At 50.1% G+C, this 17,940-nt stretch overlaps 2 protein-coding genes across 4 annotated transcripts in view; one reads left to right on the top strand and one right to left on the bottom strand.

Annotated features, from left to right (window-relative positions):
- The window catches only part of SLC4A8 (solute carrier family 4 member 8), a 114,144-nt gene extending 98,532 nt beyond the window's left edge, over positions 1-15,612 (bottom strand). The window contains exon 1 of the mRNA XM_089308373.1: positions 15,480-15,612. Within this exon, the coding sequence (XP_089164499.1) occupies positions 15,480-15,573 (94 nt within the window). The 5' untranslated portion in view covers positions 15,574-15,612. The remainder of the gene's footprint in view (positions 1-15,479) is intronic.
- GALNT6 (polypeptide N-acetylgalactosaminyltransferase 6) overlaps positions 15,572-17,940 on the top strand; it is a 40,320-nt gene continuing 37,951 nt past the window's right edge. For 2 of the 3 annotated variants that reach the window (XR_016216738.1, XM_002711189.6), the window contains exon 1: positions 15,681-15,813. Coding sequence is in view for 1 of the 3 variants with exons in the window: in XM_051845485.3 (XP_051701445.1) it covers positions 15,572-15,813 (242 nt within the window). In the remaining 2 variants the exon portion in view is untranslated. Of the gene's footprint in view, positions 15,814-17,940 lie in introns of all 3 variants that reach the window. The other variant, XM_051845485.3, reaches the window with a different exon arrangement.

Genomic DNA, 17,940 nt, shown 5'->3' with positions numbered 1-17,940 from the left:
GGAGCCAGATTCTTCCACCACCCTCCTAGGCACTTCTGCAGGGAGCTGGACCAGAAGTGGAGGAGCTGGGACTTGATTCCACATGGAATGCCACTGCCGGGGGTGGAGGCTTAATCTACTGCACCACAGCACCAGGCCCTGCAGACTGGACTTAAGATCACAGAGCCAGTGGCTGCAAGACTCAAGATTCAACACACTGGGGCCGGCACTGTGGTGCAGCGGGTTAAAGCCCTGGCCTGAAGCCGGCATCCCATATGGGCACCGGTTCTAGTCCTGGCTGTTCCTCTTTCGATCTAGTTCTCTGCTATGGCCTGAGATAGCAGAAGAAGGTGGCCCAAGTCCTTGTGTCCCTGTACCCACATGGAAGATCCGGAAGAAGCTCCTGGTTCCTGGCTTCAGATTGGTGCAGTCTGGCCATTGTGGTCATCTGGGGAATGAACCATCAGATGAAGACCTCTCTCTCTGTCTCTACCTCTCTCTGTAACTTTGTCTTTCAAATAAATAAAATCTTTAAAAAAAAAAAAAAAGGTTCAACACAGTGGATCTGTGTTGTGGCACAGTGGGTTAAGCCACAGTCTGCAACACCAGCATCCCATATGGATGCCATTTTGAGTCCTGGCTGCTCCACTTCTGATCCAGTTCCCTACTAATGTGCCTGGGAAAGCAGTGGAAGATGGCCCAAGTATTTGAGCCCCTGCACCCACAGGAGAGAGCCAGATAGAGTTCCAGGCTCCTGGCTTTGGCCTGGTTCAGCCCCAGCTGTTACAACCATTTAGGGAGTGAACCCGCGGATGGAGGATTTCTCTCTGTCTCTGTTTCTCCCTCTCTCTGTAACTCTGCCTTTCAAATATAAACCTTAAAACAAGTAAATAAAAAGGGGATGGATGGGTTGGCACTGTGGTGTAGTAGGCTAAGAATCGGCCTGTGATGCCGGCATCCCATATGGGCTCCCGTTCCTGTGCTGGCTACAGAAGATGGCCTAAGTCCTTGGGCCCCTGCACCCACATGGGAGACCTGGAAGAAGCTCCTTGTTCCTGGCTTTGGATCAACACAGCTCCAGCCACTGCAGCCATTTGAGGAGTGAACCAGTGGATGGAAGACTCTCTCTGTCTCTCCTTCTCTCTCTCTCTCTGTAACTCTGCCTCTCAAAAAAAAAAAAAAAAAAATTCAACACAGGTCTCACTCCAAACTTGCTTTCCCTTTGCCAAAATCGTATACTACCTAGAAAACCCAAGAGAATCCATTGGCATTCTAACAGAACTCCATAAAATAGCTTCAAGTGTTTCAGACAATGAAATGAAAAATGTCATTATCAAGGGTTCTTGCGTGACTCCTTTTCCAGGCGATATTTCTAGAAAGAATCAAAAGAAATCAGTCACAGTGGCTGCCTTTGGGGAGGCAAACTATTTGCTTAGGGAACAGCAGTGGGAGGGACACTCTGACTTCACGGTACTTTTAAACTTTAGATTGTGCCGAATGCACACATTAACTGTTAAAAATAAGTAAAGAAGATTCCATAGGAATTAACAAGCAATAAGGCAAAGATTTCAAGGTTTCAAAAGGATGTTAGGCCTGCCAATGGGTTATTCTATTAAATCTCCTTCACCTTTTTTTAAAAAAATATTTATTTATTTATTTGAAAGTTAGAGTTACACAGAGAGAGAAGGGGAGAGAGAGAGAGGTTTTCCATCCATTGGATCACTCCCTAATTGGCCGCAATGGCCGGAGCTGGGCCCATCTGAAGCCAGAAGCCAGGAGCTTCTTCCAGGTCTCCCATGTGGGTGCAGGGGCCCAAGCACTTGGGCCATCTTCTGCTGCTTTCCCAGGCCATAGCAGAGAGCTGGATCAGATGTGGAGCAGGCGGGACTTGAACTGGCATCCATATGGGATGCTGGCACTCCAAGCTGGGGCTTTAACCGCTGTTCCACAGTGCCGGCCTCTCTCCTTCACTTTTTTTTTTTTTTTTTTTTTTTACAGGTAGAGTGGATAGTGAGAGAGAGAGACAGAGAGAAAGGTCTTCCTTTTGCCATTGGTTCACCCTCCAATGGCCACCATGGCTGGCTCGCTGCGGCCGGCGCACTGCGCTGATCCGAAAGCAGGAGTCAGGTGCTTCTCCTGGTCTCCCATGGGGTGCAGGGCCCAAGCACTTGGGCCATCCTCCACTGCACTCCCTGGCCACAGCAGAGAGCTGGCCTGGAAGAGGGGCAACCGGGACAGAATCCGGCGCCCCGACCTGGACTAGAACCCCGTGTGCCGGCGCCGCAAGGCGGAGGATTAGCCTAGTGAGCCGCGGCGCCAACCTTCTCCTTCACTTTTAATCCAAACCATTTCAATTCAGCAACCTTGAGATGCTAGGAATTAGATTTCTACCCACTTCTACTGAAATTTACAATGTTTTAAATGTCTACAAAGACAGGAAATTCTCTGTGGTTTCATGAGAGAGGTTTTGCTTTTAGTTAGAGGATAGCTTTTTCCAGGAGGAAAGTTCATTGTTCCTTTTATTACTTGCCTTTGGGCAAAACGATCAGGTAACTAAGATGCAGTTAACTCCTCATTTTGGAAGCTTAAATGTGCATATCTCTTTCTTTTTTAAAAGGGACATTAAATGAAAGGAAATAATTTGGGGCGGAAAGAATCTTCACAGCGAAGCCTTATCAGATATCGTATTTATTGCAATTAAGAAATTTCTCCTTTGCAAACTATACACACAGATCTTAAGCATCCTTGAAGCCAAGGCCCAAACAGTGTCTCTGATGCAGATGCTCTCGCCTCCCCCAGTCTCTCAGTCTCCCTCCCTTAAGGTTTCCTTTCCAAGGGCTGGCACTGTGGCATAGCGGGTAAAGCTGTCACCTGCAGTACTGACATCCCATATGGGTGCTGGTTCAAGTCCCAGCTGCTCCTCTTCCAATCCTGCTCTCTGCTATGGCCTGGGAAAGCAGTGGAAGATGGCCCAAGTCCTTGGGCCCCTGCACCCGCGTGGGAGACCTCGAGGAAGCTCCTGGCTCCTGGCTTCAGATCAATGCAGCTCCGGCTGTTGCGGCCATGTGGAGAGTGAACCAACAGAAGGAAGACCTTTCTCTCTGTCTCTCCCTGTCTCTGTAACTCTACCTCTCAAATAAATATTTAAAATCTTTTTAAATAAAAAAGTCTCTTTGCAAATCCATCTCTTCCTACAATCAATTCACTAAATTGAGGCAGTGTGTAGCCAGTCCCACAAGGGTCTTTGATCACAGGACTCATGGGGTCCCTTATCTCTTCAATAACGCCTTGATTTTCATTTTTGAGAGCTGTTCCACGAACTTCAGGCCCCAAGCAAGAAGTAATGACCACCTAACCAAAGCCCATTTTGCCATCATCAAAATTCCAGAAAGAACACAATACCATTGACCAATGAAAGATGGGCCATGAGAACTGTGGACCAACCAGAGACCTGCACACATGCTGAACGTGAGCCTCTCAATCCCAGCTTCAGTGTGTACGATTCGCCGACTCCTAACTCCTCGGAGTGTCTGGGAACTAGGCGAGAGCTAGCCAGCTCTTTGCTTTGCACTTCGCAATAAATACCTATTTTCTCCACCTCCCTAACATCAGTGATTGGCTTGCTGAGTGCAGGGTGAGTGCACAAATGTTCTGGGAGTTTTACGACAAACTGGTGCCCATGAATGAATTCTCGTCCCCAGCGGACATCTCACCCGTGGCTCACAACTCCTGGATGACAGTCACACTTGTCACCTTCATAGACAGGCCACTAGCTGCTGACCGCTGACAGGTGTTGTTGGTATAAGGTGATTTTTGGGTGGGAAGAAAAAAAACCTGGATTTGAATTTGGCGAAACTGCCCTGCCACTTGACAGACTTGTTTCCTGTTTTTTGTTTTTAGCAGTCACCAGGTTTAAGGGAGAGAACACACTTGATGGACCAGGCAGGCAGCTCAGGAAAGAACCAAGGGCAACATAATTGCTTTTTGTAACATAGTTCTTTGTTGATAGGTCTGGCAGTAAATAGAAATGAGAATTCAGAGAGCTCTGTTCTTGCAAACCCCTCAGGGTGTATTTTACAAGATTTTCGCAAAAAGCCTATACATATTTTTTTTAAAAGATGGTATTTTGCTGTAATACTACTCGGCCACCGTTCTCCCTGGGATCAGATGAGAAGCAGACACTTAACAGCTCTGCAGGTCATGTCACTATTTTCCAGCTACAGTTGCTTTATGAAGAGAAAGGAAAATGAGAGGAAGTCCATATGTGCACGCTTATATACCTCTCTATCAAAGTGAACCAATATAGAAAAAACAAAATGGAATCTATCTAGAATAGTGGTGCAGAAAAATTAAATTAACCCAAATCCTGTTGGTTCACATAACTTAAATAAATCTTTGATAAATAAGTTGCTTAAATTTGCTAAAAGAAAAAATGGGAGGGGGGAGAGTCCAGCACTGTGGCATAGTAGGTTAAGTTTCCTCCCATATGGGCACCAGTTCGAGCCCTGGCTACTCCACTTCCAATCCAGCTCCCAGCTAATGTGACTGGGAAAGCAGTGGAAGATGGCCCAAGTCCTTGGGCCCCTGCACCCATGTAGGAGAACTGGAAGAAGCTCCTGGCTCCTTGCTTTGGATCAGCTCAGCTCTGGCTATTGCAGCCATCTGGGGAGTGAACCAGCAGATGGAAGACCTCTCTCTCTCTCTGTAACTCTGCCTCTCAAATAAATAAATAAATCTTTAAAACAACAACAAAAAAAAGAAAATAGATGAAGATTTTTACAGAACTGTTAACATACATTTGTACCTATATTTGCTGGCCAGAAAAATATTACACTTACCTTTGTAAGATATTTAAAACTGTAACAGTAGAATGTTGACTTGGGAACAAGTAATACAATGAAGGTGCAGTACAATGTATTAAGTACAACAATTTAGCTTTTAGAGTTTTTCTTTGATAACTGAAAATAATGACCATGTTTATATCTCACTTTCTTAATCTAAGTATACTTTCTTTTTTTCTTAAAGATTTATTTATTTACTTGAAAGTCAGAGTTACACAGAGAGAGAAGAAGAGGCAGAGAGAGAGAGAGTCTTCCATCCGCTGGTTCACTCCCCTGTTGGCCACAATGGCCAGAGCTGCTCTGATCTGCAGCCAGGAGCCAGGAGCTTCTTCCGGGTCTCCCACATGGGTGCAGGGGTCCAGGCACTTGGACCATCTTCTACTGCTTTCCCAGGCCATAGCAGAGAGCTGGATTAGAAGAGGAACAGCCGGGACTTGAACTGGCGCCCATATGGGATGCCGGCACTGCAGGTGGTGACTTTACCTGCTACGCTACAGCACTGGCCCCAGAAACAAGGACTATACTTGCTAAAAATTAAGAAAATAGAAGAGTTGTTTCTAAATATAAATCCATGTACACTTCACTTCTTAAATTCTATATAACGAGACAGTATTTTGGATTTAATAAATACATCTTCGGGAACATGACAGTTCATCATTGCTTTCTGATTTCCAATAGAAATTAGAATTACTGGGGGCCGGCGCTGTGGTGCAGTGGATTAAAGCCCAGGCCTGAAGTGCTGGCATCCCATATGGGCGCTGGTTCTAGTCCTGGCTGCTCCTCTTCCGATCCAGCTCTCTGCTAAGCAGCAGAAGATGGCCCAAGTGCTTGCGCCCCTGCACCCGCATGGGAGACCTGGAAGAAGCTCCTGGCTCCTGACTTCAGATTGGTACAGCTCCGGCCGTTGCGGCCATCTGGGGAGTGAACCAGTGGATGGAAGACCTTTCTCTCTGTCTCTACTTCTGAAACTCTGTCTTTCAAATAAATAAAATAAATCTTAAAAAAAAAGAAATTAGAATTACTAATGGTAAGAAAATATTCTGATCCATATCTGGAAGCTAAAACTAGATGTACAAAGGAAAACAGCTCCATATGTGAGAAAGTAAGACACGGCTTTGGTAAGTGAAGCCATGGGATACAAGAGATGCATTTTGGCGAAGACTGCAAAGGAGTAATTTTTGTACCAACATAGAATGACTGGCACTGCACAAGAAGAAAGAGAAACAGAACAGAAAAAATAACTGAAGGAATGTGGGAAGACTATAAAAAGGTTGTGGAATATGAATCTTATACAGTCGGGCTGGCCGAGATTAGAAGGGAACTATTTATAGAGTTTTCTAAAAAGTGAGCATTATGACCAAAGGTACACACACAGACACAAGCCTAGCGTTTGGCTGTGTTAAAGCAACAAGGTGACTTTGATTCTAAAATCTGGTTTCTAAATTTCTGTCAGCTATCTTCTTTAAAAAAAAATAGATTTATTTATTTGAGAGACAGACAAAGGTCTTCCATCCACTGGTTCACTCCCCAAATTGCTGCAATGGCCAGAGCTGGGCTGATCTGAAGCCAGGAGCCAGGAGCTTCTTCCAGGTCTCCTACATGGGTGCAGGGGCCCAAGGACTTGGGCCATCCTCCACTGCTTTCCCAGGCCACAGCAGAGAGCTGGATCAGAGGTGGAGCAGCTGAGACTCAAACCGGTGCCCATATGGAATGCCGGTACCACAGGCGGAAGCTCAACCTACTACGCCACAGCCCCCACCCCTCAACCATCTTCTGAATTGCAGTTTTTCCTTTTCCTTTTTTTACAGTTTTCATATAAGTGACTCTCCCTCAATTTTATAGTTAGCTCCTATAAGCTCTTTTTCTCCTGGTTCTGACTTGATTAGGACCTGACACAAAAAATTTTTGTCTTAAAAGCCTAGGTAACAGGATCACTTGATTTTTTCACTGTGGCTTTTCTTTTCTTTCCTTTTTATTCATTTGAAGGGCAGAGATACAGAGAGAGACAAACGGACCCACAGACAGCCCTCCCAACAGCCGGTTCACTCCCTGAATGCCCACAAGAGCCAGGGCTGGAGCAGACTGCAGCCAAGAGCTGGGAACTCAGTCTGAGTCTCCGTCCGACATGGGTGACAAGGATCCAAATACTTGATCATTGCCTGCTGCCTCTCAGCGTGTGCATCGGCAGGAAGCTGGAATCGGGAGTGGAATCTGGGACTCGAACGCAGGCACTCGGGTGTGGGATACGGGGGTCCCATATGGCAGGCTAATCATTAGACCAAACACCTGGCCCCTAAAAGAGTTTCTGACACTGGCTCCTGGCTGTCAATCATTTCCCTCCAGACCAGACCTACAACCAGGATAGGTCCATCCTAGCAAAGAGCGACAAGAAGCTCTTTGATTGATCCAGGGGTATTTCAGAAAGCGATTTTGATCCCAAGGGAGCAATATGAAGGTTGTTCAACAGGGCTGGTACTGTGGCATAGAAGGTAAAGCCACCACCTGCAGTGCCCACATCCCATATGGGCGCCAGTTTGAGTCTCGACTGCTCCACTTCCGATCCAGCTCTGCTGTGGCCTGGGAAAGCAGAAGATGGCTCAGGTCCCTGGGCCCCTGTGCCCACGTGGGAGACCTGGAAGAAGCTCCTGGCTCCTGGCTTTGGATCGGCACAACTCCAGCTGTTGCTGCCAATTGGGGAGTGAACCCGCGGATGGAAGACCTCTCTCTCTCTCTCTTTCTCTCTCTCTCTGCCTCTCTTTCTCTTGCTGTGTAACTCTTTCAAATAAATCTTAAAAAAAAAAAAAAAAAAAAAGTTCTCCAAGCCCAGGTGGAGTCATGGGCATCAACCTCAAACATAAAGAGATGAAGTGGGAGGGAGGTTAAGGATTCGTATGCATGAGTCTTATGACAGCCGGATGGTACTGTCACAAGACTCATGCCAGCATGGCAACCTGGACAAAGACAGCGTCACTTCAACAGAGAGAAGCCGACCAGCTACGACGCTCAATATTCCCACACCAAATGCCAGAATCCACATAAACCAAGACATGGTTCAAAACCTGTCAGCTCCTACCGGTCAGGTAGATGAAAAACTCTGCTAGGAACGTAACCACTCAATTATGAATGAGAGACATCAGGTTACCTCTGGATTAAACAGGGAGGGACAGGTGCAGTTGCCAGTGCCCCCGCTTATAAATGGGTTGACACATGAGCTACCTCACTGCCTCGGTTCCTCCCCCAGCCCCAGACATGGAGACTAGGTTGTTTCCCCGGTTCTTGGATTCCCCAGGGAATTAAATTCGTACCATCCGCACTCGTTTAGATGGGGCTGACGGTCTTCACAATTTCATTAGCTGTTCATGTCATCATCAGATGCGCTTACAGATGCTATGATGCCTTCACAAGAGGGACTTTGTGCGCTTGTGGAAATAGATCATTGGGATGGGCACTTGGCACAGCAGTTAAGACCCTGCTATGGATGCCTGCTCTGCTTCCAATCCAACTTCCTACTAATGTGTACCCTGGGAGGTAATGAGTGATAAATTAAATACTTGGGTCTCTGCTACGGGTGTGGGAGACCCAGAAGGAGTTCTGAGTTCCTGGCTTCAGCCAGACCTGGCTGTTACAGGCATTTGGGGAATGAATGTTTTCGCCCTTGCTCTGGCTCTGCCTTTCAAATAAATAAAAACAAAAACCAGAACACTGCATGTTGCATCCCTGAGAGCTCTGGAAACACTCCCTTAGCTTTCCAGGATGTGCACACCCAGATTAATGCTATGTCCAGCCCCATGTGAAGTCTTAACTCTAGTTCTTTTTAAAAAATTTTATTTAAGGTATACAAGTTTCATGTATTTCATAATACAGATTTAGGCACATAGTGATTCTTCCCGGAACACTACCCTCCCTCCCGCCCACACTCCCACCCTTCTTCCTCCTTCCTCTCCTATTCCCACATTTAATTTGCATTATTTTTTTCTAAGATTTTATTTATTTATTTGAGAGGCAGAGTTACGGACAGAGAGAGGGAGACACAGAGAGCGAGAGGTCTTCCATCCGCTGGTTCACTCCCCCAGATAGCTGCAAAATCCAGAGCTGAGCTGATCTGAAGCCAGGAACTTCCTCCAGGTCTCCCACGTAGATGCAGGGCCCAAGGACTTGGGCCATCTTCTACTGCTTTCCCAGGCCATAGCAGAGAGCTGGATTGGAAGTGGAGCAGCTGGGTCTCGAACCAGCATCCATATGGGATGCCTGCATTGCAGACGGAGGATTAACCTACTGCACCATAGCGCCGCCCCCTCCCCACTCTCAATTTTTACAAAGATCTAGTCTCAGTGACTCTTCTTCTGATTTTGGAATGGAAGTACCTGATGGCAGAAGCTACTACTCTTTCAGGCTTGCACTTCAAGAATAGGACTATTCACTAGAATGCTGTTGCCTCCTTGTCACTGTGGAGCAATGATGTACCTGCAAGATATACAGAAGGGCCCCCATCTTGGTGCAACAGGTTCGAATCCAGCTGCTCTACTTCTGACCCAGGTCCCTGCTATTGTGCCTGGGAAAGCAGCAGAGGATGGCCCAACTGCTTGGGCCCCTGCCACCCACACAGGAGACCCAGATGGAGTGCTAGTCTTCTGGCTTTGGCCTGGCCCAGCCTTAACTGTTGTGGCCATCCACATGGAAGACTCAGATGGAGCTCCTGGCTACTGGTCCAGTCCTGACTGTTGCAGGCATTTGGGGAGTGAAAAAGCGGATGGAAGATCTGTCTGTCTGCTTTTTCAAATGAATAAAAACATACAAACACTTTCTTAAAAAAATAAAAGATCAATTTATTTTGGTGCCAAACAGTTTTTAAAGCCAGGTATATTTTTCTCGTAAAGTGCATTTCCCCTGATCTTTCTGAAGGCCCCTTGTATGCAAGTCTGTATGAGTTTACCAGATGCCTCACTCTCTCTGGGTGGGGTGTGAATGTTGAGAAATTGGCTCACATAATCCTGGCGATTGGCAAATCCTAAATCTGCCAGGGAGGCCTGCAGGCTGGAAACTCAGGTGGGCAGGATTGTAAGTTGCAGTCTTGAGGGAGAATTGACTCTTCCCCAGGAAACCTCAGCTGACCGTGTGATGGCCGTGCCCGTGGCCAGGAGGACAACCTGTTTATAACTCACGCGGTAGACTGTGGATCTACAAAAACCTTCATAACCACATGCAGATCTGTGTTTGACCAAATAGCTGAGCGGCACAGCCTGGCCAAGCTGGCACAGAAAATTAGCCATCACAGTCACTGTCCAGCTCTACCAGGCCTTAGAGAGCCAACCCAACCCACCCACCAAAACCGGCTGCCCTTCCCCGACTCACCGCTAGGGGGTGTAGCATTTCTCCTTTGAGATCGTCTTAACTCACAAACTGATAACATCTCACTTTCCTGCTAAAAATTATGACACCGTTGATTTTAAGACATTCCAATTTCAGAGATGTTAAATAAGTAGAAAAATATGCCCTAGAAGTCATTCAATACATATGTGCATATGAATTACGTATGCATAGAAAAAGAGAACAGAATCTATTGAAAATGGGATGTCTGTATAATTAGAGTATTTCCAACCATTCTCTTTTTAAGATTTTAGTTGGGATGGAGAGAGAGAGAGAGAGAGAGAGAGAGAGAGAGAGAGAGATTATCTTCCATCCGGTGGTTCACTCCCCAAATGGCTGCAACAGTCAGGGCTGGACCAGGCTGAAGCCAGGAGCCAGAACTCCATCTGGGTCTTCCACATGGGTGGCAGGGGTCCAAGCACTTGTACCACCTCCTGCTGCTTTGCCAGGTTCTTTAGCAGGAAGCTGGATCAGAAGCAGAGCATCCAGGAATCAACCTAGTGCTCCTATATGAAATGCCAGCGGTGCAAGCAGCAGCCTAACCCACTGAGCCACAACCCTGGGCCCCCACTCTTATTCTCCCTTTCTCTTATCCCCTCTTTGTTCTCTTCAAGTTCTTTGTCCAGGTCTCCAGTGCCAAGCTGAACCACAGCTGGAGTTTGATGCAAAAGGGAAAATAGGAACTCCTGGCTTTAATGCAAATAAACTCATTGGTAATATATTTTAAAATCTGCCTCTTTTCTAATTCAATTTTCTTTTTGATTTATTTATTTGAGAGGCAGAGAGACAGAGAAAGAGAGGGGAAAAAAGTAGATATACAAAAAGAGTTCCCATCTTCTGGTTCCCTCCCCAGTTGCCTACAAAGCCCAGGGCTGAGCCAGGGCTGCAGCTGGGAGCCAGGAATACAATCCAGGTCTCCCACATGAGTGCCAGGAACCCAATCACTTGAGCCATCATTGCTGCCTCCCAGGGTCTACACTGGTAGAAAGCTGGAGTGGGAAGCCAGAGGCAGGTTTCAAACCCAGGTATCCAGGACGGGATACGGCCATTATAACCAAAAAGCCAGGAGCCAGGAGCTGCTTCTGGGTCTCCCCCATGGGTGCAGGGGCCCAAGGACTTGGGCCATCTTCTACTGCTTTCCCAGGCCATAGCAGAGATTCTCTGAATCTCCGCCTGTCAAATATATTTTAAATTTAAATATTTAATGGAAAACAGAAGAAAAAAATAAAACTCACAACAATGTTATGTTTAAATATTTTATTTACACCCAAGCAAACTTACTAGGGTTTTATTTTAGCTTAAGTTAATTAATATTGATTTAGGATCATCCCTTGGTCAAGAGAAATTGTCAAACATGGGAGTCTCTCAACTGAAAATGAAATACATAAGCTGGACATTGAGCCTAGAGGCTAAGACGGTGGTTATAATGGCCGTATCCCGTCCTGGATACGGCCATTTGGGGAGTGAACCAGCAGATGGAAGACCTCTCTCTCTCTCTCTCTCTCTCTCTCTCTGCCTCTCATTCTCTCTGTGTGTAACTCTGACTTTTAAAGAAATAAATAAATCTTAAAAAAAAATATGGCATCAGTGATGGGTGTTTTGCTCAGAGGGTTGAGCCACTGCCTGGGATGTTCACATCCCCTGCTGGGTTTAAACCCCAGCTTCCTACTGATTCCTAGTACTTCCTGATCAGCTTCCTACTAATAGGTCCTAAGTGGCAGCAGATGATGGCTCAAGTGGTTGGGTCCCCGTCACCCACGTGAGAAGCTTAGATGGAGTTCTGGGCTCCTGGAGTTAGCCTGGTCCAGGCATTTGAGGAACGAAATGGCAGGTGAAAGCTATCTCACAATCTGTGTCTGTCTCTATAGATTTCAAATAAAGTGAAAATACATACAGGCTTCAATATTTTTAAATTTAAAATTGGGGCTAGCAATGTGGCCTAGTGAGCTAAGCTGCCACTTATAGTGCCACATTACAGCATGCCGCATCGGAGCACCGGTTCAAGTCCTGGCTGCTCTGCTTCCAATCCAGCTCCCTGCTAATGCACATGAGAAAGCAGTAGAAGGTGGCCCAAATGCCTGGGCCCCTGCCAACCATGTGGGAGACCTGGATGGAGCTCTGGGCTCCTGACTTACTCTTGGCCCAGTCCTGGTTGTTTTAACCATTTGGGGAGTGAACCTGTAGATGATTCTCTCTCTTTCTTCCTATCACTCTGCCTTTCAAATAAAGCAAAAAATAATATAGAATATGGCATTAAAGCATTTTATGTATCTTGATGACTGAATTTGTTGGTGCCTCCTTAAATTTTGCATCCAAGGCAAATGGCTCACTTGTCCCACTCTCATCCTGGCCCTGCCCAGGCCATAACCCTGTTTCCATTTATCAGCCTCCCCTGATGGACATATTTATCCTTGGATCTCTGCATCTGACCCAATTCCTAGCACAGAGGCTCGCACAGTGCTCTGTTGAAGGAAGGAATGATAGCATTTGGACATTTATTGAGTGCTGGTTATACACTGGGACCAGGTCAGACACTTTGCTATTAAGTCTAACAACTCAACACTTTATTTTATAATAAAATTTTACAGATGAAAAGACGGAGGCTCACAAAGAATCATCAGGTGTAGGTGTATATGGCAGAAATTTGAGCAGCTCTTTCTGGGCTCCTAAAACATGGCCTGGATTTGACTGTTTCTTTTTCTGGGCACAGGAATAATATGAGAAGGAGTATGCATGAAAATGGGGAGGAAAGAGGTGAAGAAACAGTTGGAAGGGCCAGGGTTATGGCATAGTGGGTTAAGCCATGCCTGCAATGCCGACATCCCCATATGAGCACCTGTTAGAGTCCCGGCTGCTCCACTTCTGATCCAGCTTCCCGCTAATGTACCTGGGAAAGCAGCTGATGATGGCCGAAGTACTTGGGCCCCTGCCACCCACGTAGGAGACCTGAATGGAGTTCCTGGCTCCTGGCTTCAGCCTGGCCCAGCCCTGGCTATGGCAAACATTTGGGGAGTAAACCAGCGAATGGAAGATCTCATTCTCTGTCTGTCTCTCCCTCTCTCTGTAATTCTGCCTTTCAAATGAATAAATAAATCTTTTAAAAAAAAAAAGAAGAAAGAAAAGAAACATGCAAATTAGGAGAAGTGAACTAGCACATTTTCACATCAGCTAGCTCATTGGAGCTTTAAAACAATCCTCAGCATCGTTATCCCATTCTATAGACGCAAGGAGGTTCACTCCCTACAGCAGGGATTGCGCTGTGGGCTGTGGGCCGGCCATCGGGCCTCCCTCCCCACCACCCTGGCAAGCTCCTGGCACCTTCTGCAAACCCCACGGCTAAGTGAAGCCAGCACCTCCCCCTCTTGAGGACAAGTCAGCCCCGCTTCTGTCCCCTCCCAGCGGTGGGGCCTCCTCCGGGACAAACGTGTGCGGAAGTGCCAGAGCTGATGTCACCAGCCTGGCAGCACTGCCCCTACCTCTCCTGCGGCCGTGTTTCCTGTCCTGTGGTGGGGAAACCCCCCAGAAGCACACTGATGTGAAAGCCAAATTGGGAGCATCTCCAAACAGACCCTCAGTTGGCCAAGAAACAAAAGACGGTTGGGGTGGCGAGGGGGTGAAATTCACAGGACTCCCCGAGAAGCGCTGTCTGGGGTCTTGGCACCTAGGGAGTCCAGGTACATCCCACAGAAGCACTCAGTGATGCCTGGTACAGGCACAGAGATGGGAACCGAAGGTCCAGGGAGGTGGGAGATGCAGCTGTGGGTACCTTTTCTTAGTGTCTGTTCTTTGTACCATGTGTCTGCCTAACTTTGTCATAGAAAGAACCCCCCCCCCTTTTTTTAAGTGGCCAGCCATCCAGGAGGCTGAAGTCTGCCCTGGCTCATCTCCAGCCCTTCCTGGGGGCGGGGCTTAGGGGAGCGGAGCCTTCCTTCCGGTGACTTACAGCACGGCTCAGGGTGGGACACATGAGAGGTAGGTCTGCTGTCTGTGCCTCCAAACCAGGACTCATAGTCCTGGTGAAAATCAGAGACAGCACAAGTGAAATAGGATGAGTCATTTGCTCCTGGAATGTAAAACGCACAACACACACTGATCTACTTCCTGGGAACCAGGCTATCGCAGTCCTCGGGAGCCCCAGGCTGGGGGTTAGCGGCCATGACCTTGTCCTGGCCAAGAAGCGAGACCATGCACCTCTCAAGGCTGGATCGCCCAACCCCTGAGGGCACAGAGCAGATAGAGGAAGACAGGTCAAAACCTGGCCCTTAGGTAGACAGAAATGAATGAGGAGCCGTGTCCCAAGGAACCGCCCTTGAGAAAGACAGCTGCTAAACTAGCAGGTGTGCTGGGGCAGCCAGGTGGAATGAGCCGGGACGGGCTGCCAGGGAGCCCAGAGGGAAGCTTTCCAGAAACTCTCTTCAGGGGCGGGCGATGGGCACAGCTTGGGCCACCTGTATCCCACAGCAGAGTCCCTGTGTTCAAGCCCTGGCTTGCTCCTGACTCCAGCTTTCTGCTAATGGGCACCCTGGGGGGCAGCCAGTGCAGGCTCATGTAATTAGGTTCCTGCCACATAGAGACCCAAATTGTGTTCCCAGCTTCTGGTCTCAGCCTGGCCCAGCCCCAGCTGTTGTGGACATTTGGGGCAATGAACCAACAGGTGGAAGATTCTCTCTTTCTCTCTCCTCTCCCCCCCCCCTTTGCCTTTCAAATATTGCAAATAAAATGCAAATTAAAAAAAAAAAAAGGAAGAAAGAAAGGCTTTCTTTAGGAGCTTAAGCCCCCAAAAGAGAAGTTCAAACTCAAATAGGCAAACAAAGGAAAAACTAAATTGGCGGCCTAAATTCCTACCAGAGAAAGTTTCCAAATTATTGGTTATTGGGAGTCATTCGCTACTCCTCAATTACTGAGATAAGGGCCCAAAAGATTACATCTCAGAACCCTAGCATTGCTGCAGGTCCTGACAGGTTCATTCGGAGCTAAGCTTGGGAACTGAATTCCCCGAGTTTCTAATTCCAGCCCTGTCACTACTCGCTCAGCGGTTCTGAGTGTGAGCGTGCCCCAGAATCACCCGCTGAACTTTAAAAACACCAGTGGCTGCGCCCCGAAAACTTTGCGTGTCTAACAAAGTTTCCCAAGCGACGCTGCTGGTCCGCGGACCGCACTTTGAGAAACTCCCAGCCGCCCCCCCTCGGAGACACAGGGTCACCACAGCAGGTGTCTGTGGTGACCACGAGCTCTTGTGGGAGGGCGGGGAGGAGTCGCTTGCCCAAGAACACCCCGCCAGTGGGAACAAACCTGGGACTGGACCCCGGGGGTCCTGGCGTCCCCTCCAGCGCCGATGCCCCGGGGCTCGGAGCGCTCTCGCTGCGCTGCAATGAGCCGGCCCCATGCGCGCTCCGCTGGCGGCCACCGTGGGTGTCCGGGGTGGTGGGAGTGGCGCGGACCCTCGATCTTCCCCGGCGCGAGGCGGGCGGCTGCACCTGGCGGCGGGCGGGGCGGGGCGGCCGAGCCCTGGGCGGCGGTGCAGGACCCGCCCCGGGCCCGGGCCCGGGCCCGCCCCCGAGCCGTCCCGTCGGGAAATCAGCGCACGGTCCGGATGCGGGGCTGCGGCTCGGCCACGGCGTCACAGGTAAGCGGCCGAGGAGCCCGCGCCCCTGCCCGGTCTCGCACTCGGTGTCCCCGCTCCGGCTCCTCGGGATTTCCCTCCTGTAGCTCAGCTCGCCGCCGCCGCCGAGGCCTCGCGCCCCCACTCCCCTCCTCCGCCCCCCTACGGTAAAACCGAGGGGCTGGGCCGAGCCGGCCCCTCTAGCTGTGGGTCATGGGGGGGGGGCGGCTCCTCCTTCCGCGGGCCTCCCTCACCCGCGGAAGTTGGGCTTGGAGAACTGGACCCTGAATGGGCAGCCCAGCCCACCCCCGGCACTGGGAGGGCAGGAGGAGGACTGGCCCTTGCGCTCCCGACGGGGCTCACAACCCCTTCCCCTCCCCCACCCTGCCTGCGCCCCTGTCTCCCTCCCAGGCCTGGCTCCCCACGCTGGGCCACCCCACGTGCTCAGGGCCCCAAATCTTCCTTCCTGCCGCTGCCACGGCGCTCCTGGGCAGTGCCGTGCAGGCGAGCAGAAGCCCCCGCCCGTGGGGGTCGCTCTGAGCCCTGCTGGTCTGACCTATCTCCTAGGGTCTTGGGGGAGCGCGACGTGGTCCGCTATGTGGTCGCGTTGGGGGAGGAAGCGTGATGGGTGTTCATGACTGTGACTGTCACCAACTTCCTGGTTTCTCTCACTCGTTCCAAACCCCAGGCTGACAGAAAGGAGAAACAGCCTGTGACCGCCCCCCACCCCCCAAGTCCTGAAGACCCAGGCCTCTGCGAAGGGTTCTCGTGCGCAGGCGTGGTGGAGGGCAGGCTGCGGCCAAGCTTTGGATCGCATAGCCATGGTCCCCAGGGCGGGTGTTAAGGCTGTGCTGTGGCTCACCCCAGGCTCCAAACACCGGGTCCAGGGCTGGGTGAGGTTGCTGGCTCTGGACACACCAAAGAGCCTCGGAGGGCTTAGGCTTGCTTACCCAGATCCACGTGTGTGTGAGTGTGTGTGTGTGTGTGTGTGCGTGTGTGCACTGCGCTGCCCCTTCTCTCCAGGCCCCTGAGCAAGGCGAGGTGCGGGGTTTGAAATACAGTGCAGCTCATGTTTATCTAGCCAAAGCCAGTGCCTGGACAGGCATTGCCCAGGCTGCAGGTGCCTCTAGGAGCTACCATGCATTTGAAAGTGACCGGTAACTGTTTCCAGGGCTGTGAGCAGGACAGGCTAGGGCAGTGTGGAGCTGGCGAGAGGAGGCGAGGCATGCTGGGCGGCCCAGGAGTGATTGCCCCCAGTCGGCTGGGCAGACGGCTTCCCTCCCACAGCAACGTGGAAGGCAGGCCCTGGTGCGTGGCAGGTGCCCTGTGAGATCAGCAGCGTCTTGGCCTGGGTCCAACAGGGAGGAACCCAGACAGAAGATAGGACCGTGTGCTTAGTCTGGGCAGCGGATGCCTGGCACAGGAGTCAGCGCTAGGAGGGGCAGCTGACCCCAGAGCTGAAGGCCCCTCCCGCAGGGAGGCGCTGGGTAGGATGAAGACAGCCGTCTGACTCAGCTCCGCGGCTAAGCTTGCAGTGGGGAACCATGGCCAGATCACATAAACACTCCCTGGGTGGGGAGCCCAGGGAGAAGGTGTATGTGGAAGTCCCTTGGCTAAGCGCCAAGCCCCAGTCAGACAATGTAGTGTCACGGCAAAGAGAGCAGGCTCTGGAGAACGTACGGGCTTGAGTGCAAATCCTGCTTCTGCCACTGCCTCGCTGTGCGCCCTTGGCCAAGTTCCTAAACCTCTCTGTGCTTCAAGGTTCCCTCCGTATACAACAGGGAGGCTGGCTGCAACCTGACCTGCTAGGGTAAGCAGTCACGTTAAGAATGGTGAGGATGGTATTGCGGGGCCCCTGGCACCTGCAGTTTCCCCAAGGGACCAGAGAGGCCAGAGTGGGGAGGGGTCACAGGACCCAGGCCATGGCCGGCCCTGCCACAGCTTGGGTGAGCTTCATCCTGCCCTCTGCCCACTGTGGAAGCCCAAAGTGTCCGTTCTGGCTTGAAGGAGAGGAGAGAGAGGATTTGAATAGCAGGGGGTCAAGTTCAGGGCAGTGCCTGTCTCTGCGTGGAGCTCGATGCTGTAATTGTGATTGTGTAGAAAAGGCTTGTGTGGTGAACTCGCATGGGTGCAGTGCAGGGAGGAAAGGGA

The sequence above is a fragment of the Oryctolagus cuniculus genome, chromosome 11, assembly GCF_051225735.1.
Source record: "Oryctolagus cuniculus isolate XC-2025 breed Fujian yellow rabbit chromosome 11, ASM5122573v1, whole genome shotgun sequence".
Taxonomy (NCBI): Eukaryota; Metazoa; Chordata; class Mammalia; order Lagomorpha; family Leporidae; genus Oryctolagus; species Oryctolagus cuniculus.
The sequence above is the reverse complement of the archived record's forward strand: the minus strand, read 5'-3'. Positions and strand labels throughout refer to the sequence as shown.